This window comes from Coregonus lavaretus, assembly GCF_964263955.1.
Source record: "Coregonus lavaretus genome assembly, chromosome: 27".
NCBI classification, from domain to species: domain Eukaryota; kingdom Metazoa; phylum Chordata; class Actinopteri; order Salmoniformes; family Salmonidae; genus Coregonus; species Coregonus lavaretus.
Window position 1 is genome coordinate 34,141,321 of NC_140014.1, and position 26,916 is coordinate 34,168,236.

The 26,916-nt window shown below is 42.6% G+C and overlaps 4 protein-coding genes across 6 annotated transcripts in view; 1 reads left to right on the top strand and 3 right to left on the bottom strand.

The window, feature by feature from the left end:
* Nucleotides 1-1,114: 1,114 nt before the first annotated feature.
* On the bottom strand, nucleotides 1,115-11,383 carry LOC311102836 (beclin 1-associated autophagy-related key regulator-like). Of its 3 annotated transcripts, none has more exons than XM_084144280.1 (9): nucleotides 10,945-11,383; nucleotides 10,152-10,214; nucleotides 9,946-9,988; nucleotides 9,716-9,797; nucleotides 9,241-9,478; nucleotides 6,048-6,277; nucleotides 3,708-3,916; nucleotides 2,663-2,748; nucleotides 1,115-2,572 (listed from the first exon to the last, which is right to left on the bottom strand). In XM_084144280.1, the coding sequence occupies exons 1-9, from the start codon at nucleotides 11,232-11,234 to the stop codon at nucleotides 2,272-2,274; spliced, it is 1,542 nt and encodes a 513-aa protein (XP_084000406.1). In that variant the 5' UTR covers nucleotides 11,235-11,383; the 3' UTR covers nucleotides 1,115-2,271. The 3 variants fall into 3 exon arrangements, 2 of the variants coding, with proteins under 2 accessions (XP_084000406.1, XP_084000405.1); XM_084144279.1 differs by having other exon boundaries at nucleotides 6,048-6,292; XR_014610045.1 differs by having other exon boundaries at nucleotides 2,561-2,572; nucleotides 2,663-2,842; nucleotides 6,048-6,292; nucleotides 10,945-11,319.
* A 2,263-nt stretch (nucleotides 11,384-13,646) lies between these two features.
* On the bottom strand, nucleotides 13,647-16,273 carry LOC311102979 (uncharacterized protein; the record flags this gene model as incomplete). The annotated part of the gene is made up of 7 exons (XM_084144482.1): nucleotides 13,647-13,723; nucleotides 13,866-13,960; nucleotides 14,520-14,687; nucleotides 15,036-15,127; nucleotides 15,213-15,300; nucleotides 15,615-15,958; nucleotides 16,217-16,273. 7 exons carry the CDS (start codon nucleotides 16,271-16,273, stop codon nucleotides 13,647-13,649), a joined length of 921 nt encoding a protein of 306 aa, XP_084000608.1.
* Nucleotides 16,274-17,697: 1,424 nt separating this feature from the next.
* LOC311102503 (general transcription factor II-I repeat domain-containing protein 2-like) lies at nucleotides 17,698-18,931 on the top strand. The gene is made up of 2 exons (XM_084143864.1): nucleotides 17,698-18,667; nucleotides 18,848-18,931. Exon 1 carries the CDS (start codon nucleotides 17,740-17,742, stop codon nucleotides 18,652-18,654), a length of 915 nt encoding a protein of 304 aa, XP_083999990.1. The 5' UTR covers nucleotides 17,698-17,739; the 3' UTR covers nucleotides 18,655-18,667; nucleotides 18,848-18,931.
* A 4,762-nt stretch (nucleotides 18,932-23,693) lies between these two features.
* The window catches only part of LOC311103071 (mitogen-activated protein kinase-binding protein 1-like), a 62,107-nt gene continuing 58,884 nt past the window's right edge, over nucleotides 23,694-26,916 (bottom strand). The window contains exon 29 of the mRNA XM_084144598.1: nucleotides 23,694-26,775. Coding sequence (XP_084000724.1) covers nucleotides 26,473-26,775 — 303 coding nt within the window. The 3' untranslated portion in view covers nucleotides 23,694-26,472. The remainder of the gene's footprint in view (nucleotides 26,776-26,916) is intronic.

The window sequence follows — 26,916 nt, forward strand, 5'->3', positions numbered from 1 at the left end:
CTGTAAACTCGTTACAATAGTTTGGGGTTTGCAGTGCAGTTAACACTTATGCCCTTGAGTCCATCTGAACATAAATCGCATGAATCCTTTTACACAACCTATTTTGTCACTAGTAGGTACAAGTTAAAGGTCATTAGATCTTCATTCAAATTGTCTCGTGAAATATTGCGACATTTTGCGTAAAAGCTTAATCTGTATTACCTTTAATTTCCAAATTACGTTCCACAAGACCCAAAGACAAAATAAACCAACAGTTTAAGACATGCTTTTACAGACGGATGATGATCGTCACTCTAAAGGAGACAAATTGTCTCCAATACGGAACAATCAGTAGTAGAATACAGCTATCGGGTTCTATACTGAACAAAAATATAAAACGCAACATGAAACAATTTCAAAGATTTTACTGAGTTACAGTTCATATAAGGAAATCAGTCAATTGAAATAAATTCTTTAGGTTACATTACTCTTCAATGGCTGTGCAAAGTTTCTGGATATTGGCGAGAACTGGAACGTGCTGTCGTACGCGTCGATCCAGAGCATCCCAAACATGCTCAATGGGTGACATGTATGGTGAGTATGCAGGCCATAGAAGAACTGGGACAGATTAATGGCACGACAATGGGCCTCAGGATCTCGTCACGGTATCTTTTTGCATTCAAATTGCCATCGATAAAACGCAATCGTATTCGGTGTCCGTAGTTTATGCCTGCCCATACCAGAACCCCACTGCCACCATGGGGCACTCTGTTCACAACGTTGACACCGCTTGCCCGCGTGACGCCATGCGGTTGTAAGGCCGGTTGGACATACTGCCAAATTCTCTAAAACAACGGAGGCGGCTTATAGTAGAGAAATGAACATTCAATTCGACAATTGCATGCACCCTCAAAACTTGAGACATCTGTGGCATTGTGTGAGACAAAACTTCACATTTTAGTGTGCTTTTATTGTCCACAGCACAAGGTGCACCTATGTAATGAATGGTCATGCTGTTTAATCAACTTCTTGATATGCCACACCTGTCAGGTGGATGGATTATCTTGGCAAAGGAGAAATGCTCACTAACGGACATAAACAAATTTGTGCACAAAATGAGAGAAATAAGCTTTTTGTGCATATTTAACATTTCTGGGATCTTTTATTTCAGCTCATGAAATCAAAGCTTTACTTGTTACATTTATATTTTTGTTCAGTGTACAAATGAAGTAAGCCAAAGATGTGTCCCTTTCTATCATTCTCATTTAAGCCACCTATATGTCATCGTCCACCTGTAGTGTAGTCTCCGCCAATGTTGGAACATGGGCTTTAAAATGTATATTGGGCTGTAGCCAGAATTTCCATGAAACGGATTGACTAGAGCCCTAAATTAACCCTTTTAAGGAAAACAAGATGCCACTAGGTCATCCCCCCCGACCCGACCCGACCCGTAAGCAAACAACATTTGATGTAAAACAAAGAAAGTGTCATGTCATAATTGGCATTTGTCAGTCTTCAAACACGATCCTTACATGAACCATTTTGTTATAATGCAACATGAAGGTAGTCAACTGCATCCCAGATGGCACCCTATTCCCTATGTAATGTGTAATGCACTACTTTTGACCAAGGCCCGTAGGATGCAGAAAATAAACATTAAAAACGGACAATAAGGATAGGTACACAGGACAGTCCAGATCTCAGGAGGAAAATAACAGGATCAAAATGAAGTCCCATATCCAGTGCAATGCTGTGGCATTCCTCAGTCTTGACATTTTCAATCAATGTAAGTTAATGCAACTGCTGGTCCAGTCTCTCTTTGAATAGTCTTCTCACAACCACTGGGATGGAGCGTGCAGAGCACCCAGAGTCTTGCAAGAGAGAGACTACTCATTGAACAACACCCTCCCCCAAAAGTCAGTCTTTCTCACTATAAACATTTTTCACCAGAAGAATCACTGCTGCTATTTCAATTACAACTTTTCTAGTAAAAACAAATATCCCTTGTTGGTGGTTGTGGAAGCAGGGCTGCAGTTGACTACAGGCAGAGAACAGAACTATCTCTGTGTTTGGGTGTGCTGGTGCCATGGTGTTGGTAGGTGGTGGTTCTGCATAGCTCCAGCCTGTCCTGGGGTGTATTCATTAGAAATCAAAAAGGACTAAAACAGGGAGGGACTACCTGAACTTGTCCAATAAGAAACCCTCGTTTTTATTCTACATTACAAAACGTTTAATTATTTATATATTCTTTGCACTAATGAATACAACCCTGGCCAGTGAGCCTCCTCTCCCTCAGCGCTGGCCGGTGTAGGCCCGGAACCAGGAGGTGACGGAGGCAGCTGCTGAGGAGATCATGCCCCCGGCCTGGCCCACGGGCTGGGACACCTGCATGGCCATGCTCTGGGACAGGTCCATGGGCTGGGAGGGGATGTCACAGAAGCGCGGGCTGGGGACAGTCTCCCAGTCTGTCCCCAGGTCTGTCTCTTCGTCCGTCACCATCTCGTCCCCGCTCTCCTCTGCCTGGCCGGCCGCCTCCGGCTCCACAAACTCCATGGAGTCCTCCAGGTCTGCAGTCACCTCATATGGACCCGTCCTGCACAGAGGGAGGAGATAGTCAGTCTGCGTCCCAAATGGCACCCTATTCAACATTTAATGCACTACTTTTGACCAGGGATTTTCTTACCTGCCCAGGTTCTTGTTGTCGGGAGAGACCAGGAACATGATATTCCTCAGGGTGTGGTGAGGGTGCAGCAGCTCACTCTCAACATGCTCCAGGAGAATACACACAACTGGTTAGTGTAGGGTGTCCACCCACTCGGCCCAGAGTGGGTGAAAACGTGCATTGGTGATGTAATTTCACTTCCTTATGTCATAAAATACATTGTACAAAGACAAATATGATTCTTCATGTTCTGATTCATTCAGTAGGGTCTTTCTATAACATCATTAACACTATATCCAAAAAGTTGGATTTCGTGGCCTAATGCATCTGATAAGAGTTGAGCTCTGTAGACATAGCTATGCGCTTTCTCGCAGCGACTTGAGGATTTTACATGTGGTGGTCGTCTGCAAAGTTGTTTTCCGCGGATCGCAAAAAGCCAAATTAACACGAACTGAATTAAATGTAAAAAGTTTGCGGTACACTGTGCTCCGTTGACATTTCACAGAGATTCGCTTGGTTGTGAGAAATCGAAATAAGAACTGGAATTTCGCATTATGTATGTATTTAAAAAACATTGTGTAATAAATTCAATCAAAAGCGTATACTAAAATACTACGCCATATCTCAAAATCGATATCCATCTTACCTCTATTTTGACATTTTAGCATTTGTGGCACAAATCCCATTCAAGTCATGGGACCGATATGAGCATTTTTCACACATCATGTTCAAAACATCTAAAAGTGACTTTGTAGAGAGTTTCACAATCATTTTTAGATTGTTTGGACATGATGTGCGTAAAATGCTAATAATCGGTCCCATGACTTGAATGGGATTTGTGCCACAAATGCTAAAACTTTTGCATGCAGAAACCATGCCAGGGAAACTAAACCAAAGCATGGATTTCTGTCATACCTCGTCCATAAAGTGCTTACACGGTAAGGAAACAAATGTCATTTTGTAATTTAGGTGAACTATCCCTAACAGAAGAGCTGCAGCAGAACAATTGCAAGGGGAAAAACACTCAGAAGGAAGAAACTCCTAGAGGAACCATGCTCTGTAGTACCTGTGAGAAGCAGAGGTGAAGGATGTTGGTGTTGAGCTTGGTGACAGCCCGGGTGAACCTGTACCGGCTCAGGCTGTCACCACAGAACTCACTGTTGCACAACTTCTTGGGCAGATTGACATCCAGGATATGAGAGAGGATGTTGATGAGCTGGGTAGCGTAGCAGAGAGCTGCACTGATGGTGTGGGCTGGGTTGATGTGGTCCAGCTCTGGAAATGAAAGCTCTTTTATGATCACAAATAGCCTTGGCACAGTACAAGTAAATATTGTCAATTGGTAATCTCTAAGGACTAGATGTTCCTCTCAATCGGCTAGTAGTTTTCCTTGTTACATCTCAAAAGACATAACTTGATTAAGATGTCTTCTTTTGGTAAGTGTGTGGCGCTAGAAAAATATACTAAAACATAGTAAAAATGTACTGTAAGTCGCTTTGAATAAAAGCGTGCACTAAATGGCATACATCATCATTACATAAAATGTACAGTTGAAGTCGGAAGTTTACATACACCTTAGCCAAATACATTTAAACTCAGTTTTTCACAATTCCTGACATTTAATCCTAGTAAAAATTCAGTGTCTTAGGTCAGTTAGGATCACCACTTTAATAATAATAATAATAATAATAATAATAATAATATGCCATTTAGCAGACGCTTTTATCCAAAGCGACTTAGTCATGACTTTATTTTAAGAACGTGAAATGTCAGAATAATAGTAGAGAGAATGATTTCAGCTTTTATTTCTTTCATCACATTCCCAGTGGGTCAGAAGTTTACATACACTCAATTAGTATTTGGTAGCATTGCCTTTAAATTGTTTAACTTGGGTCAAACGTGTCAGGTAGCCTTCCACAAGCTTCCCACAATAAGTTGGGTGAATTTTGGCCCATTCCTCCTGACAGAGCTGGTGTAACAGTCAGGTTTGTAGGCCTCCTTGCTCGCACACGCTTTTTCAGTTCTGCCCAAAAAGATTCTATAGGATTGAGGTCAGGGCTTGTGATGGCCACTCCAATACCTTGACTTTGTTGTCCTTAAGCCATTTTGCCACAACTTTGGAAGTATGCTTGGGGCCATTGTCCATTTGGAAGAACCACTTGCGACCAAGCTTTAACTTCCTGACTGATGTCTTACATACATTTTCCTTCCTCATGATGCCATCTATTTTGTGAAGTGCACTAGTCCCTCCTGCAGCAAAGCACCCCCACAGCACGATGCTGCCACCCCCATGCTTCACGGTTGGGATGGTGTTCTTCGGCTTGCAAGCAGACCCCTTTTCCCTCCAAACATAACGATGGTCATTAAGGCCAAAACAGTTCTATTTTTGTTTCATCAGACCAGAGGAGATTTCTCAAAATGTACGATCTTTGTCCCCATGTGCAGTTGCAAACCGTAGTCTGGCTTTTTTTTTTTTAATGGGGTTTTGGAGCAGTGGCTTCTTCCATGCTGAGCGGCTTTTCAGGTTATGTCGATATAGGACTCGTTTTACTGTGGATATAGATACTTTTGTACCTGTTTCCTCCAGCATCTTCACAAGGTCCTTTGCTGTTATTCTGGGATTGATTTTCACTTTTCGCACCAAAGTACGTTCATCTCTAGGAGACAGAACGTGTCTCCTTCCTGAGCGGTATGACGGCTGCGTGGTCCCATGGTGTTTATACTTGCGTACTATTGTTTGTACAGATGAACGTGGTACCTTCAGGTGTTTGGAAGTTGCTCCCAAGGATGAACCAGACTTGTGGAGGTCTACAATTTTTTTTCTGATGTCTTGGCTGATTTCTTTTGATTTTCCCATGATGTCAAGCAAAGAGGCACTGAGTTTGAAAGTAGGCCTTGAAATATAATAATATGCCATTTAGCAGACGCTTTTATCCAAAGCGACTTACAGTCATGTGTGCATAAATTTTTACATATGGGTGGTCCCGGGGATCGAACCCACTACCCTGGCGTTACAAGTGCCATGCTCTACCAATTGAGCTACAGAGGACCTTGAAATACATCCACAGGTACACCTCCAATTGACTCAAATTATGTCAATTAACCTATCAGAAGCTTCTAAAGCCATGACATCATTTTCTGGAATTTTCCAAGCTGTTTAAAGGCACAGTCAACTTAGTAAACTTCTGACCCACTGGAATTGTGATACAGTGAATTATACTGTCTGTAAACAATTGTTGGAAAAATGACTTGTGTCATGCACAAAGTAGATGTCCTAACCGACTTGCCAAAACTATAGTTTGTTAACAAGAAATGTGTGGATTGGTTGAAAAATGAGTTTTAAATGACTCCAACCTAAGTGTATGTAAACTTCCGACTTCAACTGTATTTAGCTAAAAAGTCCTACCGGGCCCCTCGTTGGTGCTCTTGTCTTCCACCCAGCTGTAATAGGGGGAGCAGTCCCCGTTGCTAGGCAGCGTGACCCTGGGTCCGGTGATGCTAATGCTGGTTTCTCCATTCTGGTCGTCCCAGATCCAGCGCCCTGAAAGGTAGGTGGTGCGGCGGGCCTCAGCCAGCTCACTCACCGTGCTGGAGGTCAGGGCCTGGTCACACTCTGACAACACGTCCGCTGGGTCCCTGAGGGACAGAGGGCTGGGAAGAACATCTCTAAAACTCTTCAACCAGTAGATGAGAGGGCAGTATGGATTTTAATGTAGGCCTATACTTGATGTATATTGTTAAAGCATCAAATCCCTGGACAGAGACTATTGGTCCTGTCCTTGAAGCAAACTAAAGCCCGGAGTCATATTCCGGCCAGTCATGGCTAGATGCCATGGAGTAATACAGTATATAAACTACATATACACAAAAGTATGTGGACACCTTTAAATTAGTGGATTCAGCTATTTTAGCCACACCCGTTGCTGACAGGTGTATACAATCGAGCACATAGTGATGCAATCTCCATAGACAAACATTGGCAGTAGAATGGCCTTACTGAAGAGCTCAGTGACTTTCACTGTGGCACTGTCATAGGATGCCACCTTTCCAACAAGTCAGTTCATCAAATTTCTGCCCTGCTAGAGCTGCCCCGATCAACAGTAAGTGCTGTTATTGTGAAGTGGAAACTTCTAGGCGCAACAACTGCTCATCCGCGAAGTGGTAGGCCACACAAGCTCACAGAACGGGACCACAGAGTGCTGAAGCGTGTAAAAATAATTTGTCCTCGGTTGCAACACTCACTACCAAGTTCCAAACTGCCTCTGGAAGCAACATCAGCACAATAACTGTTCGTCGGGAGATTCATGATGGGTTTCCATGGCCGAGCAGCAGCACACAAGCCTAAGATCACCATGCGCAATGCCAAGCGTCGGCTGGAGTGGTGTAAAGCTCACCGCCATTGGACTCTGGAGCAGTGGAAACGCGATCTCTGGAGTGATGAATCACGCTTCACCATCTGGCAATCCGACGGACGAATCTGGGTTTGGCGGATGCCAGGAGAACGCTACCTGCCCGAATGCATAGTGCCAAATGTAACGTTTGGTGGTGGAGGAGGAATAATGGTCTGGGGCGGTTTTTCATGGTTCGGGCTAGGCTCCTTAGTTCCAGTGAAGGGAAATCTTAACGCTACAGCATACAATGACATTTTAGACGATTCTGTGCTTCCAACTTTGTGGCAGGCCCTTTCCTGTTTCAGCATGACAATGCCCCCGTGCACAAAGCGAGGTCCATACAGAATTTTTTTTCGCCCAACATGGAAGCAAGTCCCAGCAGCAATGTTCCAACATCTAGTGGAAAGCCAACTCCATATTAAATGCCCATGATTTTGGAATGAGATGTTCGACAAGCAGGTGTCCACTTACTTTTGATCATGTGGTGAATATGCAGGGATTGACATTAACCCGAGTCAATTTCCGCAGCCCAGCATAAATATAATTAGCATAATTAAAAACATATCCATAAAAGTCTTTGTTTGTGTTTAAGGTAGAGATATCGGGGGGGGGATTGCGTCGCAATCCACCACATCTGCCGATATCGGCCTTCTGCATCTGCGGTGAAAGGTGGCAGAGCTACAGCAGTGTTTGTCAGACCATGAGACATCCCGAAAATGTGTCTTCTCACGAAACTTTCAGTAGCGTCCGAACGGTTAGGCCTACAAACTATTATGACCCCTCTATGGAAAGGTGAGTCTCTCACGAACATGTCTGTTTTGCTCTAGGACACCCAGAAGCCTCACAAGACTCGTCTGAAGGTAGCCCGGTACCAGTTTTTAAAAAAATAATAGAAGTATATATGGAAGGAGTTTAGTGCCTAAGAAAAGGGGTTCTTATATCTCTCAGATACAGGACAGACACCTCAAACAAACTTCCTTTAGATATATATATATTTTTTAACTGTTTTTCCATGTATGAATCTGTTATTCAATCCGTTTCTATGGGCTAATAGCAGTAAGGCCAAATTAAATTTTCTTCAAATAATTTTTTATACCTAAAGGGGTCCTAAAATTCAAAATAAAATAGCTAAATGATCCTTGGTATGACCATCACCAATCTACAGTACCAGTCAAAAGTTTGGACACACCTACTCATTCCAGGGTTTTTCTTTATTTTTACTATTTTCTACATTGTAGAATAATAGTGAAGACATCAACACTATGAAATAACACATATGGAATCATATAGTAACCATCAAAATACATTTTATATTTGAGATTCTTCAAAGTAGCCCCCCTTTGCCTTGATGACAGCTTTACACACTTACTACATGATTCCATATGTGTTATTTCATAGTTTTGATGTCTTCACTATTATTCTATAATAAAGAAAAACCCTTGAGTAGGTTTGCCAAACTTTTGACTGGTACTGTATAAGAAACCCAGGGAGGTCTCTGAGGAGTGGTGGTACAGACAATGGGAGAAGAACTGACTTTACTTCTGTGCACTTTATTTTGTCTGAGGGCTGCGTGTGTCTGTGTGTCGCCATATGTGCATTTATTTGTGGGGAGTCTGAGGGCAACCAGGTTGCTGATACTGATGAGGAATCGCTGGATCTCTTCCTTTACCACTTCCCCCTTCCTCCCAACCTTCTCCTAACCCCTCCTCGGGTCCTCTGAGAATGTGAGCACTAACCGTTGTCAGAATTCTCAGTCCTCAAAGGATTATGTCAGGGTATTCTATTTACCCAGCAGTTGGTGGAGGGCACCCCTCAAACATTGAATAATTAGAGCAGTTTGCTGCTAAAAAGTGGGCCAAATTGCCAGTAGGAAGGTGTAGCAAGCTCATTGGATGGCTACAAGAAGCGTTTGTCTGCAGTTATCTTGGCCAAAGGCTGTGCAACCAAGTACTAGCTCCGGGGTGCCAATAATTTTGTCCAAGCCATGTCTTTATTTTCTAAATTAAATTTGTAAACTTAAGTTTACAAAAAATAAAATGTGTCTGCAATGTTGAAAATCCAATAACAAGGTGTGGTGACTAATTATTATAATTGTTCACCTTATTTTAGAAAAAATTTGGGAATAATTTATGAAATGCAAGGGTGCCAATATATTTGGACGCAACTGTACATTTATGGTCCTGTTTTATGAGGTACAGCATCACTGACCTGCTGCCCTGTTTCTCCTCCTGTGTGGGGAAGATGTGAGCGGTGAGCTCCAGGATGTGTCCCTTGCGGACCTCGGCCAGGTGCTCCAGACGACCCTGCAGCTCCTTGCCCCTCTTCTCCAGCAGCTCTCCCAGCCGCTGGTTGTGTCGCTCTATCTTGTCCCTCTTCTCCTGGTGGCGGCTGGCCCGCCGCTGCAGCCTCTGGCTCTCCTCCTGGGAGCGAAGCAGCAGGTCCTTACCTGAGGGGGGAGAGGGAGGGATAATATGTTTAATGAATTCATCCCAAATGGCAAAAGTAGTGTACTATATAGGGAATATAATGCCATTTGGGACGCATCCAATGTCTTCCACTATTACAGATTCCAAGTTTCATAAAGACATTACGCGGAAAGTATAAAGAAGACAATACATTAAAATGTAATAATCTAGGGTCATTCATCACTGATTTGAATGTCCGTTGGAGCCATGTAACTCACCACTCTTCACCTCTTCGTTCCCACAGCCAATGGCCTCCTTCAGCTGCTCAATCTTCATCTTGCATGACATCATCTTCCATTTCTGAACGAAACCGAACACATTAGATTTGAAAAGAATAGGCAGGATATTGACACATAGAAACAATATTACACACACAGGCTACCTTGCTTAGGGCAGACTAAATTAAGCTTATCATCATGTTCTTGTGTGTCGTCATAACTTAACTTACCAGCTGATCTGCCTGGACCTTCTTATCCATGGCAGTAATGACCCTGGGGAAAAGAGAGTATAGTGTAGATTTATTAATATGATGTATATAATGATGAAAGAGATATGCCAGTATACAGAAATGGTTGAAAACATGACAACAGCAAAGTAGTATGATATTATTCAACATATTCATGATTATTAACTGCAACTAGTCTTTTTTTTTACCTCTGTTCAAGAAGTTCTTTCTCCTCCTTCAGCATTTGAAGTCTTTCCAATTTTTTAGTGTATCTATATAAAAAAAAAAGAGAGACTTCATTAAAAACCCAATGGCATGTTACAGCAGCACAGCAGAATGAGTGAAGTGCCCCCAACATGCTCCAAGCACAGGTGTTGGGCGAGAGAGTGGCATAGAACATGCTACTTTACAGAAAACAAGTTGAGATTCATTGAACTTTAGAAAAACTAAATGAAATGTCATTAGACTACTAGCTAGTCATTGAATTCTGGAAACTCACAAAAGCAAAAGTATGATAGAACATGCAAATGTAAGTAAAGTAGTAGGCAAATGGCCATTCACGACTTCACTGACAAAGAGCCATCATGACACCACATGTCATGACAGTTATTTTTAGTTTCACGACACTAGAAAGTTAGAAAGCTAGCTAGCTACACTGTTTAGTGTGAGAAGGTTGGTGCTCAAATGGCTTGATTATTCATAACATATAGCTAGCTACGTGTTATCCACTCTAGGACAAGAATGTTTCCCAAACAGCCCTACTGGGTGTAATGTTCCATGGTCCTCTTGTAAACAAACTACCTTGTTAGCTAACAAGCTAGTGCTAAGAGCTAACGTTTTGTTAAAGGCAATGCTAGCTTCTTGTAAACACAGCTAGTTAGCTATCATGTTTGTTCGATTGTTGATCGCTAAATGCAATGTTAGCTGATGATGCCGCATATGTTTTCATTAGTGACATCACTTAGAGCAGTGTTATGAAGTTAGCTGAATGTTAACACGCACCGTTCGGGGTTTCTACCGTCGAAGTACACGAAATCCCCTGCCTGGATGCATCGGGCACAAGTCAGCCTGCGCCCAGCAGTGTTGCAGAGAGGACATCTCTCCACGGCGACATACAGACCCTCCGCGTCGTCCACCGACTCCACCATCAGAGATCCAGGGGAACCTGCGGTGGTTGTGGTTGTGGTGTGTAGGTGGTGCGAGCGAAGTGGTGGCCGAGCACCGGGCAGTGCTCCCAAAGTCCCTTCGCTAGAGCCGAGGGCTCGGACTTCGCTTCCCGCTGAGGATGCCATGGGAACTGCCGTTCAAGCGCTAGCTAACTAAATGATTGCTACTCTGGCTAGCTAGCTACAGGTATACAGTCTTCATTGCTTCTTGTAAACGTTACGGTTATGCCGTTTTCGGATATTTGGTAAAGGAGGCTGCTAGCAAACTGTGTCACAGTTTTTTTGCGTGACATGGTTTGTTTATGTACGTATGGTCACGTGGGCATATGAAAATCTGAGTGTAGGCCCAGATCTGTTTACGTTTGAATATAGCTAATATTTGGTTTTATGGATATTTGGCACAGATGGATATAATATTTGCTGTAAGACTGGGATGGGCAACTTTGATGAGGGTAGGGGCCACAAAAAAATTATACTCATCACCACAAACAGACCAAACAGGCCAGCCCGGGGTTTGGGAAGTAAATGAGAGAAGTGAAACATTATTACTTTGTTGTTAATTTTCTCGAAATCTAAAGGCACAACCTAGATTCGAGCCAATGTTTTAAGTAGTTGAACTTATTACTCTAACCTCGTGAGGGTGACAAACTGACACGTTTTCATTTTCGTCAAAAACTACTTTATATCGAAGGAGTGCCTTTGATTTGACGACATGCGCAGTTTGGTACAAGACGACCCTCAGACCCGATTACGTGTTTATAGGCATGAGTTTAGCCACAGAAAGAACAACTAGATTTTTTGAGAGGTTTAGTTATAACAAATCTTTGGTTTAGCTAGCCAACGTCGCCTTAAAGTGTGATTGGGGATTTCTATTGGAGAAGCAGTTAACCCATCTTCACACTGCAGCTACTGTCTTTGTTTCGTGCAATGTTACATACTGTATTTTGCCATGGGGTGTAGAGAAAATGTTGCAGTTTCAAAGCAAGTTTACTGCAATTCTACACATTTTGACATGGGGTGGAGAGAAGATTTAGCTATTTTACAACTCATTTCATGCAATTCTACTCATTTTGCCATGGGACAGAGAGAAATGTTTGCAGGTTTTCATGATATCTGAGTGAGACAGGCTAACAACATCAATGGGGCCCCCCGACAGTAATTCGATCATGATTACTAAATTTAGATAGCTGGCCGCGAGACTAATTTACTAATCTAAAAAATGTTAGCTGACATGGGTTAATTGAGTAACTCTCAGTGACTGACAGAAGATACTGTTGATGCACAACCACATTTCAAAATTGCACGTTGTGTATTCTACTATTCTATCTTGCAACAGTAAGTTTAGACCCCAATTTACAACAGTAAATTGGAAATTGATCCGAGGGCCTTCAATACGGGGGTTGCGGGCTGCCAGTTGCCTATGCTGTAAGGAGATGGTTACTTTACATTACATTACATGTGGATGGGATCAGTGTAAGTAACTCACACTTGTAACTTATACTCCCTGATATGGAAACATGCATGTTTTATTATTACTAGCTCTCAAACCCGCCTCCTTAGGGTTTTCAGCAGTTATCACCGCACACATTTGGTTGCATGTGAACTACAATTCCAACGCTGTGTTTTAACGTTTAGAAACGTTAGTAATCATCACTTGCAAAACGGTTTTTGAAACAGTATGGAAGAAAAAAATGTATGCACTCACTAACTGTAAGTCGCTCTGGATAAGAGCGTCTTCTAAATGACTAAAATGTAAATAACAAAACTACCCCGGCCAGAAGATACTATCAAAGATTTTTTATAAATAACCCAAGATAGACCACAGCCTGTCGTTTCCAATGGTAGCAAATTAATCATAGTGGGCAGAACAAGCAAGGAGGTGGGCAGAGCCAAGCACGAGCTAGTGAGATCCTATTGGCTTGTTCTAACATGTATTTGCATATTTCCGTTAGGGAACACCTACTCTGAAGTGCGCATGTGCAATAACTAAATTCGCCCTAGCACTCCTAAACAATGGAATTTTTTTAAACTTGGGCAAAGGGTAAAGTCTACAAAACTTAGTCCACTCTGTTTCGTAACAGATTGTTGTTTTGGGAACAGAAAACTGTATTGGGATCAAAAGTTTCATCGATGAGAAAATTTGCACAATGTCGGCCAAAATCCACTCATCACCATATTTGGTGGCGAGTGGAAACGCCAACCGGATGCTTCAGATTTACACATCTGGTGAAACATCTGGCTCATGGTTCTATCTTTGATCCTATCGTCATTAGGCGCTAAAGGTGGTTAGCGTCTATGAATGGGTTAGCTGTATTATATGCAAACTTTCCTTTTATTCGTTTCTTTGAGATGGTCAATATTCCATTACAGATTCATCCATCCACCATTACAAAATTATAAAAGTACATAAGTGCACGATATACACACTTTCCACAAGTGTAGCCAACACTCAAAATGAAACAATTTAGGACACATTCATGTTTTTAAACAAATGAAGATTCATTTTCTTCACCCACATCAGCGTTACAATTGCGCTACTTATTGCTTTCTGAATCCCTTCAGAATGGGGTAGATGTTCTCAAAGGCTTCATAGATCTCTCCACGTTCTTTAGCCCCTGAAAGAAAATGTACAGAAGATCTGGCTGCGTTTTGTTATCGGAAACTTTAAAATGTGAAAAACAAGCATTTGAAGCATGTCATCATAGCGTGGTGGTGTGTGGGAGTCAGACAGAAAACACCAGTGGTCAACATACGTACCTGTCAGAACCACTTTTCCAGACACAAAGATCAGTAAGACAATACGTGGTTTCACCATGCGGTAGATCAAACCAGGAAACAGCTCTGGCTCATAACTAGAGGGCCAAATACCATCACACAGTTAGTTACAGGGAGCCATTTAGAAATATCTAAATATATGGCTCTGGTTACAGGAGAATAGGTTGCTCAGGTCTGGAGTATATTTTGACAATGCTGTAAAAAAACACATTGAATACAGGGAACCCTCTGAATATCAATAGGTCTACTGTGTTGGGTAGAGTAAGCCGTAAGGCTATACTGAAAACCTTTAACTTAAACCTATTTGGACTTAAACTCTACAAAAGAAAATGATAGCGGAGCCGCAAAAGCACTTCTGTGCAAGGGATTTTATTTACATAGTGAAAAAAAAACACGAGTACTGCAGCACTAACATACATAGTGTCAAATAAAATAAAATGTTGCTCATGTATGGGGTCATGTATTGTTCTTAACTGTACACTAAACATTTTACATTATTTTCCCCCTGTAAAAAGGAATTCATAAATGAAAACATTAAAACTTTATCATTCAATCAACATAATGGACAGACTTTCTCTGACTAAAGGGTGTCAGTACTTTACAGAGCAGACACTCAATATGTCACAGTAAGTATACCTGCTGAACTGCTGATGAGTCAGCACCAGACCCTCCAGCCGAATGGGGAAGCAGACATCACAGCTCCCCACCATGTTCTGGATCTTGAAGTCCAGGAATTTGGCGGGAAAGCCCAACTTCTGCACCACACGAGCATACTTGCGGGCAGCCAGTCGAGACTGCTCCTCGCTGTCAGAATAGACAGCAAAAACAAGAGGAGTGGCTTGAGGAATGAGGGGATCATCTTCTTCATCCACTTTGGGACAAGGGCTCAATGAGCTCCCTCCACTTTTTCCTATCCTTGAGCAATGGCAGGTACAGTACACCAAATTATTTATTTAGAGAATCCTCTAGGAGTGGTCCTTGGTAATGACAGAGTGTCAGTGTTCAATAGGGCACACCGTAACAAAACATCTTGCAACAGAAAATGAATATGTGCTCTTATTGGACAAATTCAGATTATACCTCCCTCTTTCTTAACATGTTCTTCCTACTGAACAAGACCATGGATCATGGTGAACTGTTCTCCCTCCTCACCTCTTGGCTCCTGTGCAGACCATCTTTCCAGAGCTGAAGATGAGTGCTGTGGTCCTAGGTTCCCGTATTCTCATAATGACAGCAGCAAAACGCTGAAACAGAGTACAATGCCCACATCATGGCACGACACCACCGTATTGACTTAAACATTGTCTGGACTGTGTATACTTTGATTACCTTGGGGTTGTACTCAGCGTTTCTGGCTTGAAGAGCGATGGATTTCAGGTCCAGTGGGCAGGCCAGATTCACTGTGGATACAATATTCCTGCACATAAACAACAAACAGGCTCACATGCAAGCGCTGATCAATATTAGCTTATCAATATAAGATGTTAGAGGCTAGACAAGTAGGGGGCAATCTGAAATGGTACCCTATTCCCTTTATAGTGCACAACTTTTAATCTGAGCCTATCCTGGCCAATACCTGTATAGTGCACTAATTCATTTCCCAGGGTCGTATTAATTAGTGCAAACCATAGCAAAACGTTTCACAACAGAAACCATTTAGAGCATTTGGTGTAAACGGTTTACGTTGCACTAATGAATGCAATCCTGGTTATCGTAACGTCCATCACGCACTGTAACATGGGGATTATTCCAGAACTCTCAGCCACTGGAGTCATGGGGGTCATAGGCGTCATGGGACAGAAGGTAGAGGCTCCCATCACGGCCGGCTTGTTAGGGTCAGTCTCAGCAGACTCCTCAGGCCTGTAGCCATCGAACACGTGGTCTTGTGTCATGTTAGCATTAGAAGCAGCATTTCCACGGGTGTCCTCTGGCAGGTCATCAGGTAGGAAGCTGAGATCCAGATCCTCCCCGATGTCCTTCTCCGGTTGGCTCAAGGAGGAGAGAAAGGATGGGTCGTGGAGCTGAGGGGGGCCCTGCAAGCCCAGGTCCCCTTCAAACAGGAAGCCAGAGGCATCCTAGAAATCACACCAGAGAAGAAAAAACTATGAAGAGAGTGGAATTAGATGCATCATTTACTGTCAGTTTATCTTGTGTCACTTGCTGGGGAATAGCATGTGTCGATGAGACCAAGTGGAAAATGAGGATAAAACACCTGTTGGTTGAAGTAATTTCAAATCAAATGTTGAGGTCAATTTGGTTAATTTTGCTGAAAAATACTCTGACTTCTTTCATAATCCCCTTTACCCTGGCAATCAGGACCACTGGCTACTTACTGGTACATTTCCAACTGGGTCATCAAAATAACTCTCCAATGCTGAATCTTCATCCATGATTGATCATGTAGGAACAGAGCCAGGATTTTTTAGACACAAGTGGGAGCCTTGTGATTGACAGACAGCTAAATTGGCTACAGGTGTAAATGCTTTGGAGTGAAGGTCTATGCCCTGCAGGAGTAGCCTGTTTCTGATAACTAGGCCACAGTACATTGTGCGCTGAAAATAAAGTATTTAAATGATAATATTATAATGAACCACTGTAGGGATTGTAAAGTTTTGATGCTCACCTGATTCTCATGCTATTTTGATATAAATATAAATATATATATATATATATATATAAATATAAATATATATATATATATATATATATATATCAAAATAGCATGAGAATATTATAATTATATATATATATATATATATATATATATATAATTATAATATTCAAGTCTTCCACCAGAAGAGGGATACAACTTGAAATGAACTGCAGCGATTGTCTTGTAGAAGAAGTAGACGATACATGCGCGTACGGGAGGTAAACATATATGTACGGGAGGTAAACAAATATGAAAGCGTATGATCACGTTTTTACTGTATTTCAAGATTTCTACACGAATACTGTGTAATATTGCATATATTATTTCTATGAATAATGTTCCTCGGGACATTTAGAAGTTTAGAGCTGCTAATATTGAATTAGCAGCATTGATTCTTGCGGGTTGTCAGACCTCAAATATGTCAATTTTAAAACTGAATTGTTTTAACGTGCAACGTAATGGCAGAAAATATAGATGTAGTGAAAAACTGTGAGAGACTTTCATCAGGAGGCACATTGTGAGTTAAAACATTCTCCTAAAAAAAAGGTGACCTTTGTAAACCTGTACAATTCCTTTGCAACCTACCCACTGAAGCAATAATATTAAATAAATCGTGTTCCTTCTATCTCAATAGAGTACCACAGTATGAGTCATAATACCCATAAAACCTAGCGGTCAAACATGGGAATGGTTCCAATCCTCTTTCCACCATTTATTTTTCCCATAGGCATAGGCTGGCGTGACATTTTGATAACAGTGTAAATCTCTCTAGGACAAGGTGACTTATATTCGCCTGTAAATGCCCCACCAAAATGAAATGCTAATTAGCTGTTATTTGTCACATACAAGTGGTTAGCAGATGTTATTGTGGGTGTAGCGAAATGCTTGTGCTTCTAGCTCCGACAGTGCAGTAATATCTAACAAGTATCATATCACCTCCACCTTACCTGATACCCTAGACCAGTGGTCACCAAACTACGGCCCGCGGGCCGAATACGGCCCGTCAGCACATTTGGCCCGGCCCTCTGAACAATACCAGAGACGCTATCGGATTTTTTTCCTATTTGGCCTCCAGAAAAAAAATCCTAGGCCCGGCCCTGTCAAAGAGAGAACGGAATAATGGCGAAAAGGTTAGGTAAGAGAAAAATTGACCTAATTCACCAGCAAGCACTGTGCTGCAAAGTGTTGACGTGGGATTCTGTAATGAAGGTTGTGGTGTCGTGCATAAACTTCATCAGAGCAAAGGGACTTAAACACAGGCAGTTCCAAGAATTCCTGTCTGAACTGGAGTCTACGCACGGAGATGTGCTGTACTACACAGAGGTCCGATGGCTGAGCCGGGGCAGAGTTTTGAGGCGTTTTTACGAGCTGCTACCCGAAATTAACGCATTTCTTCATTTAAAAGACAAAACGGTCCCAGAGCTGATCGACCCAGAATGGAAATGGCACCTCGCATTTTTAACAGACGTGACAGAAATACTTAACAGCCTTAACTTGCAGCTACAAGGCGAGGGGAAACTCATTTGCGACATGTATTCACACATAAAAGCATTTGAGGTGAAATTAGCGCTGCTTTTGGAACAAGTGAAAAAGCGCAACTTCGTCCATCTTCCTGCTACCCAAAACCTGTCGACAGAGAACCCAGCGGTCCCGTTCCCAGCTGAAAAGTGCGTGGAAGCACTGGAAATGCTGAAGGCGGAGTTCGGTGTGCGATTCAGTGAACTACATGTTCATGCAAAAGAAATCCGTCTTTTTCAGAACCCCTTTGTTGCCGACATTGATGAAGCCCAGCCTTCATATCAGTTTGAGTTGGCTGAGTTACAGAACTGTGATGTTCTGAAAGACGCATTCAAGCCCAACAGTCTCATTGACTTCTATGCCGCCCTCCCAAACGACACATATCCAAACATCAAAAAACACGCAATGAAAATGTCCACAGTTTTTGGCAGCACGTATATCTGCGAGAAAACCTTTTCTCGCATGAAACTGCTGAAAACTCCGATGAGATCAAGATTGACAGATGAACATTTGCATCAGTGCTTGAGACTGGCTGTAACTAGAATGGAACCTGATATTCAACTTCTCACCAGCCAGATGCAGGCCCACAGTTCACACTGATGAACATACATAGGTAAGCTCACTTTTCTGACTTGAATGAGTCATTCTGAGCATAAACAAATATAATCATAATAAAATCTACTGGGATAAAATCCATCTTTACAACCATACTGGTAGTGAAATGTATTGTGCTGTGTAGGTGCTGTATCACTTAGTTCAGTTTCTCAACCTGCTTCCTTTGTGGTTTTCACAGGGAAGTTGATGAGAGAGAGCTGCAAACAGCGGTGTCTACAAGCCTACTGGAACCTACAAAAGGATTATAAGGAAGGAACACAAGAACTTTAAGAGACTGCTCATATGTGTCAGAGAGATTCTGCTCTGACAACTGAGCTGAACTTTTATCTGTTAAGATTGTGCATGGCACAACAGAAAGTTAATGTTCCATGGCTTTTTTTTCTATGAAGAACCCAGAGAGAGTTATTTAGTTATTATTTATTTCATAAATAGTGTTATTTATTTCCTGTTTTTTCTGTGAAGAACTCAGAGAGGGTTATTTAGTTATTATTTATTTCATTAATAGTGTTATTATTTGTTTCCTGACTTTTTTTCTGTAAAGAACCTGGAAAGGGTTATTTGGTTATGTGTGGCTTTCTGGAAAACAATAAATTTTTTAAGCTCCCCTACGATCGTCACACTTTTTCTGTTACAAACTGACACCGGCCCCCCATCAGAGAAGGGAAAAGTTATGTGGCCCTCACAGGAAAAAGTTTGGGGACCCCTGCCCTAGACCCACTTCAATTTGCACACTGCCCCAATAGATCCACAGATTATGCAATCGCCATTACACTGCTCTATCCCATCTGGACAAGAGGAATACCTATGTAAGAATGCTGTTCATTGACTATAGCTCAGCCTTCAACACCATAGTACCCTCCAAGCTCATCATTAAGCTCAGGGCCCTGGGTCTGAACCCCGCCCTGTTCAACTGGGTCCTGGAATTCCTGACGGGCCGCCCCCAGGTGGTGAAGGTAGGAAACAACACCTCCACTAAGCTGATCCTCAACACAGGGGCCTCACAAGGGTGCGTGCTCAGCCCCCTCCTGTACTCCCTGTTCACCCATGACTGCGTGTCCACGCACGCCTCCAACTCAATCAAGTTTGCAGACGACACAACAGCAGTAGGCCTGATTACCAACAATAATGAGACAGCCTACAGGGAGGAGGTGAGGGCCCTGACAGAGTGGTGCCAGGAAAATAACCTCTCCCTCAACGTCAACAAAACAAAGGAGCTGATCGTGGACTTCAGGAGACAACAGAGAGAGCACGCCCCTATTCACATCGACGGGACCGCAGTGGAGAAGGTAAAAAGCTTCAAGTTCCTCGGCGTACACATCAATGACATTCTGAAATGGCCCACCCACACAGACAGTATGGTGAAGAAGGCGCAACAGCGCCTCTTCAACCTCAGGAGGCTGAAGAATTTCGGCTTGGCCCCTAAGAACCTCACAAACCTTCACAGATGCACTATTGAGAGCATCCTGTCGGGCTGTATCACCGCCTTGTACGGCAACTGCACCGCCCGCAACCATAGGGCTCTCCAGAGGGTGGTGCGGTCTGCCCAACGCATCACCGGGGGCACACTGCCTGCCCTCCAGGACACCTACAGCACCCAATGTCACAGGAAGGAAAAAAAGATCATCAAGGACATCAACCACCCGAGTCACCGCCTGTTCACCCCGCTATCATCCAGAAGGCGAGGTCAGTACAGGTGCATCAAAGCTGGGACAGAGAGACTAAAAAACTGCTTCCATCTCAAGGCCATCAGACTGTTAAATAGCCATCACTAGCCGGCTTCCACCTGGTTACTCAATCCTGCACCTTGGAGGCTGCTGCCCTAGACATGGAATCACTAGTCACTTTAATAATGTTTACATACTGTACTCTACTGTATTTTAGTCAATGCCACTCAGACATTGCTCATCCTAATATTGATATACAGTGGGGAGAACAAGTATTTGATACACTGCCGATTTTGCAGGTTTTCCTACTTACAAAACATGTAGAGGTCTGTAATTTTTATCATAGGTACACTTCAACTGTGAGAGACGGAATCTAAAACAAAAATCCAGAAAATCACATTGTATGATTTTTAAGTAATTCATTTGCATTTTATTGCATGACATAAGTATTTGATCACCTACCAATCAGTAAGAATTCCGGCTCTCACAGACCTGTTAGTTTTTCTTTAAGAAGCCCTCCTGTTCTCCACTCATTACCCGTATTAACTGCACCTGTTTGAACTCGTTACCTGTATAAAAGACACCTGTCCACACACTCAATCAAACAGACACCAACCTCTCCACAATGGCCAAGACCAGAGAGCTGTGTAAGGACATCAGGGATACAATTGTAGACCTGCACAAGGCTGGGATGGGCTACAGGACAATAGGCAAGCAGCTTGGTGAGAAGGCAACAACTGTTGGCGTAATTATTAGAAAATGGAAGAAGTTCAAGATGACGGTCAATCACCCTCGGTCTGGTGCTCCATGCAAGATCTCACCTCGTGGGGCATCAATGATCATGAGGAAGGTGAGGGATCAGCCCAGAACTACACAGCAGGACCTGGTCAATGACCTGAAGAGAGCTGAGACCACAGTCTCAAAGAAAACCATTAGTAACACACTACGCCGTCATGGATTAAAATCCTGCAGCGCACGCAAGGTCCCCCTGCTCAAGCCAGCGCATGTCCAGGCCCGTTTGAAGTTTGCCATCTGGATGATCCAGAGGAGGAATGGGAGAAGGTCATGTGGTCTGATGAGACAAAAATAGAGCTTTTTGGTCTAAACTCCACTTGCCGTGTTTGGAGGAAGAAGAAGGATGAGTACAACCCCAAGAACACCATCCCAACCGTGAAGCATGGAGGTGGAAACATCATTCTTTGGGGATGATTTTCTGCAAAGGGTACAGGACGACTGCACCGTATTGAGGGGAGGATGGATGGGGCCATGTATCGCGAGATCTTGGCCAACAACCTCCTTCCCTCAGTAAGAGCATTGAAGATGGGTCGTGGCTGGGTCTTCCAGCATGACAACGACCCGAAACACACAGCCAGGGCAACTAAGGAGTGGCTCCGTAAGAAGCATCTCAAGGTCCTGGAGTGGCCTAGCCAGTCTCCAGACCTGAACCCAATAGAAAATCTTTGGAGGGAGCTGAAAGTCCGTATTGCCCAGCGACAGCCCCGAAACCTGAAGGATCTGGAGAAGGTCTGTATGGAGGAGTGGGCCAAAATCCCTGCTGCAGTGTGTGCAAATCTGGTCAAGACCTACAGGAAACGTATGATCTCTGTCAATTGCAAACAAAGGTTTCTGTACCAAATATTAAGTTCTGCTTTTCTGATGTATCAAATACTTATGTCATGCAATAAAATGCAAATTAATTACTTAAAAATCATACAATGTGATTTTCTGGATTTTTGTTTTAGATTCCGTCTCTCACAGTTGAAGTGTACCTATGATAAAAATTACAGACCTCTACATGCTTTGTAAGTAGGAAAACCTGCAAAATCGGCAGTGTATCAAATACTTGTTCTCCCCACTGTATTTCTTAATTCCATTATTTTACTTTTAGATTTGTGTGTATTGTTGTGAATTGTTAGATACTACTGTACTGTTGGAGCTAGGAACACAAGCAATTCGCTACACCCGCAAAAACATCTGCTAAATATGTGTATGTGACCAATAAAAATTGATTTGATTTACTGTAAGTGTTTCTAAAATCCCCTATGGGAAAAATGAATGGTGGAAAAACAATTGGAACCATTTCCCTGTTTGACCACTAGCTTTATGGGTATTATGACACCTCCACTGTGGGGCTCTATGAAACAGTGCCAACTGAGCCTACACGGGACGAGTTCAATGGACTGTGTCCTAGGCTCAATCGAGCAAAATCCACCTCTTCCTTCCTAATCTGACCTTTGAATCTTGGTCCACCGACCTTTCTTTGGAGGGCATATAAATGCCAACCCTTGGGCTCAAAGTCCCATCTCTTCTGCTGCACATCTATCAAAATGGCTCCGATCTTACATTTGGCCTCACCTACAACTAGTACTGTACTTACTACTAGTACTGTACTGCCTTTTACTACATCTAGTACTGTCTTACTACAACTAGTACGGTCTTACAACTAGTACTGTACTGACTGTTACTTCAACTAGTACGGTCTTACTACAACTAATACTGTCTTACTACTAGTACTGTACTGCCTGTTACTATAACTAGTACTGTACCGTCTGCTCAACTAGTATGGTCTTACTACAACTAGTTCTGTACTGTCTTACTACAATTAGTAATGTACTGCCTGTTACTAGAACTAGTACTGTCTGTTACTAGAACTAGTACTGTCTGTTACTAGAACTAGTACTGTCTGTTACTAGAACTAGTACTGTACTGCCTGTTACTACAACTGATAACACTAGGGCTATTGAGTCTGTCAGGAGGATCATGCATCTTTTTCTCGTTTTTTTTCTTCCTGAGTGAATTTCTGGTATATGGAGTATGACATCAAATACAGCTACTTCCAGCTGGTGGAGTCCCTGTCTGGAGCTGTGGGGCCACTTTGACATCACATTCAATTAATCTGATAATATACCAGCAAATGTCTGTATGGTTGCGTCTCAAATGGCACTACAACTAGTACTGTCTGTTACTACAACTAGTACTGTCTGTTACTACAACTAGTACTGTCTGTTACTACAACTAGTACTGTCTGTTACTACAACTAGTACTGTCTGTTACTACAACTAGTACTGTACTGTCACTACAACTAATGTTAACATCCCAAATGGCACCCTATTCCCTTCTAATGTTAACCTCCCAAATGGCACCCTATTCCCTTCTAATGTTAACCTCCCAAATGGCACCCTATTCCCTTCTAATGTTAACATCCCAAATGGCACCCTATTCCCTTCTAATGTTAACCTCCCAAATGGCACCCTATTCCCTTCTAATGTTAACCTCCCAAATGGCACCCTATTCCCTTCTAATGTTAACCTCCCAAATGGCACCCAATGTAAATAAGTCTGCTCAGTCTGAAAAACAAAGTTGAGTGTAATACATTTGTTTTTATTCTCTGTCAGAGAGGGAATACAGTAAAAACACTGAACTCAGGTTGGTGCAAAACAGAAAACAGCTCACAAAATGCCTGAAAGGTGATCATTCCTAAAAGAGGAAAATGCTGGTCCATCATCTGCAGTTTAAACAGAAAACAGCTCACAAAATGCCTGAAAGGTGATCATTCCTAAAAGAGGAAAATGCTGGTCCATCATCTGCAGTTTAAGACAAGTAATCATCATAACATATAAAAGGTGAGATTAGAACTAGGGTCAGCTACAGGGGTACCAGTCAGTGAAAAAGAGCGGGATCGACTCAGTTTAAAAAGCCTAGGGTACGTTCAACCATGCAATCCTGCTAAGGAACGAGCCAGTCAGTCAATCTCCATACCTCACTACCCTTCATGCATATATACTCATGCATACTAGCAGCAGAAAGGTATCTGTACTACTGTCCATTGAAATACAATCCTATGTCTTAATGAAACCTCCAGTCTGCTAGATAACGTTACCGTTCTGAATATTGTCAGTCAGATGGGGAAATACTGAATAACTAATAAACAGCAGAATAATTCATTCTTATTCTATACCATTACCCATGTCCTTTCAGTGCTCGACTGCAATTTAAAAACTTTGCGGTCTGTCCATGCACATCCATCTAGTCATTTGTACATACAATGTTTTAATCAAAAGTAGAGAAATGATAAAGTTCCAGGCATGGCACTTTGAGAGGATGGAAGAACATTGGGTACCAGATCAGACTGTTTCTACCAATATGTGAAAGTTTCCTAACAATAAGTCTATCAATAACTGAGAAAATACCCAGTATTGTATACACAGGTGATTAAAATATTGTTTGAGAGCACTAGTGTATTATAACATGTAAAACACAGCACAGAATATCATTCTCCTGACCAGAGATGAGTGGTGGGAGGTGAGTGATTGGGCTGTTTGTCACAGCAGCTGGGCAGTGCTGTAGGTCCAACAACAGAGGGCAGTGTTGTGCTTGTCTGCAGCCACAATTGCCATAGCAGCAGCAGAACACAATAATTAGTCTGAGCCTTTGACACAGATAAGTTACACCATTATATACACACAGAGACCCTGAAGGTTTAGTTTAGTATCCTAAGCTATTACAAATACATTAATTTGACCTATGACCGTTTTGATAGCTAAGGAAGTGCTTTATATTGTTACTGTGGTGGATAAGTGCCAGAGACTAGGATGAAAACCTGAAGCCAATTAATGTTGAGGAATTGGTGCGGAAATCATTACTTTCCTGCCCGGTTTGTATCTGATGCAAGATCTGTGAATTAAATGTGTTATTATCCTCAGGTAACCCAACCCTAAGATGTCTCTTTTCAGTGTCACCAGAGAACGCTTCTCCTCAATGTCATTTGATTCCCACAGCAGTAGATACATTTCAGTAGCCACCTTTTGATTACAATTAAATATTATTTTGGTATTGCGTAACAAATTTAGAACCATGAAAAAAGCTGGTTTTGAATTAAGGCACCCATTTCTTTGAGACATTTGTATTATTACAGGGAACACAATTCACACGTTTTATAAAATCATCCAGCAGAGTTCAAGAACGAGGAGACTCAGTTGATACTGTATATCTTCAAGTCTTCTGTTGGTCCCCCACTGATGACCTAGCTCTGGCACAAAACATACTGACACCAGTCAGCAGTATCAAAACAAAATGTACAACTCACAAGAGGCTGACAACCCCATTTGTAACATGGTCCGTTTACAATATAATAAATACAACCACACATCACACACAGACAGGGCCTCTCAAAACACAATGTATCAAATCGAATCACCCACTAAAACATGATTATGTCTGACAATCTGTCTTCTAAGACTTGGAAGGTTCTTGTGTTCCACTTGTAGTTTTGAGGTGGCTATGGCCTGGTGCATCGTGTTGGTGGGTAAGAGCCCTGCTCGGGACAGGGACACCAACACAGAAAGTTCAAATTGTAGGGATCACAATTGTATTGTTTTAGAACACTGGGGTCAGGAATGGCATTGAACAACAACACCCTTCGATTGTCAAATGTTCTGCTTCTTCTACCCAAAATGATAGCCAGCATGAAATGTAGCAACTATTAATATTTCCTTAATCTATGAGAGATCTATGTAACAAAGGGCATACCCGCTAATTACTTACGTAATAGCCTCAGGCGTTTCCATAACAACAACAACTTCCTTAAAACAGTAGCAGGGCACAATATTTGGCAACAGGGGTAAATAAAACAAGTGGTTGTGAGAGTGCAGGTGTCTGGTAGGTACTGTAGGTGATACATATTAAGAGGGAGGTAGGTTGGTGAATGACAGTCTATAGTGCAGCTTAGCCACACTGGGAATGAATGCTGAGGCATCGATCATCCTGAGGGGTCTCCCTGCAGTATCAGTATCTGTGCTGTTGGCATGTTAGTGTTACACGTTGGCCTACTACAGTGGGCCTTTGTGCTGACTGCAACCCTCACAATCCCACCACCCAACCAGAGTCCAGCAGAGTCAGAGAGAGATAGAAGTCCTTTAAAAAAGAACTTATGTACAGGTGTCCCTCAGGAATATTTTAATCTGTTCATCTTCAAAACAACAAGTCGATTTAAAAAACAAGTACTGTAGTAGGTCCACTGATAAATCAGGTCCGCAGATATCCTTGCACAATGGCTTAAGATCCTACATTTGCAAGGGGGTTGGTTGGTTCAGTCTTAAAGGGAGGGGGTAAAAGAAGATGCCTCTCCCTTGAGGATTGTCTAGGAGAGCTGATTGTTGTCCAGCCTCTTCTCCACAGCTTTGAGGAGGAGCTCAGAATACTGCTCCAGCAGAGCCAGAGTCCTCTCCTCCCCTGAGCCTGAGCCTGATCCCCCTGTCCCTGGTCCTACAGGCCGGCAGCCCACTGTACACAGGGAGCCTCCTGCTGCAGGTTCTCCAGAGGGGGATGGTGGTGAGCTCTGGGGCAGGGAGCTCAGCTCGGCCCTCACAGCCTCAAAGGCCTCAGACAGGACCTGGGCCATCTCATGGTGCTCCTGCCTGGAGTCTACAGGCACACTGTTCACCTGCAAGACACAGACATTACCACAAAAATGTGGTATGGAAATGTTCTAACATATTGTTGTACATTGATTGTTGCATATCAACAGCACATTTCATCTCTGCATCACCCAGACAGAGATAGTGGTCTATAAAATAGTAGCCAA

Excerpts from the sequence above, each read along its gene's own strand:
- LOC311102503 (XM_084143864.1), top strand. The coding sequence starts at position 17,740 with ATGAAGGTTGTGGTGTCGTGCATAAACTTCATCAGAGCAAAGGGACTT.
- LOC311102836 (XM_084144279.1), bottom strand. The coding sequence starts at position 11,234 with ATGGCATCCTCAGCGGGAAGCGAAGTCCGAGCCCTCGGCTCTAGCGAA. Across the intron at positions 9,989-10,151 it reads AAAGAACTTCTTGAACAGAG|GGTCATTACTGCCATGGATA; the intron begins GTAAAAAAAAAG and ends TCTTTTCCCCAG. Across the intron at positions 2,573-2,662 it reads GACAACAAGAACCTGGGCAG|GACGGGTCCATATGAGGTGA; the intron begins GTAAGAAAATCC and ends CCCTCTGTGCAG.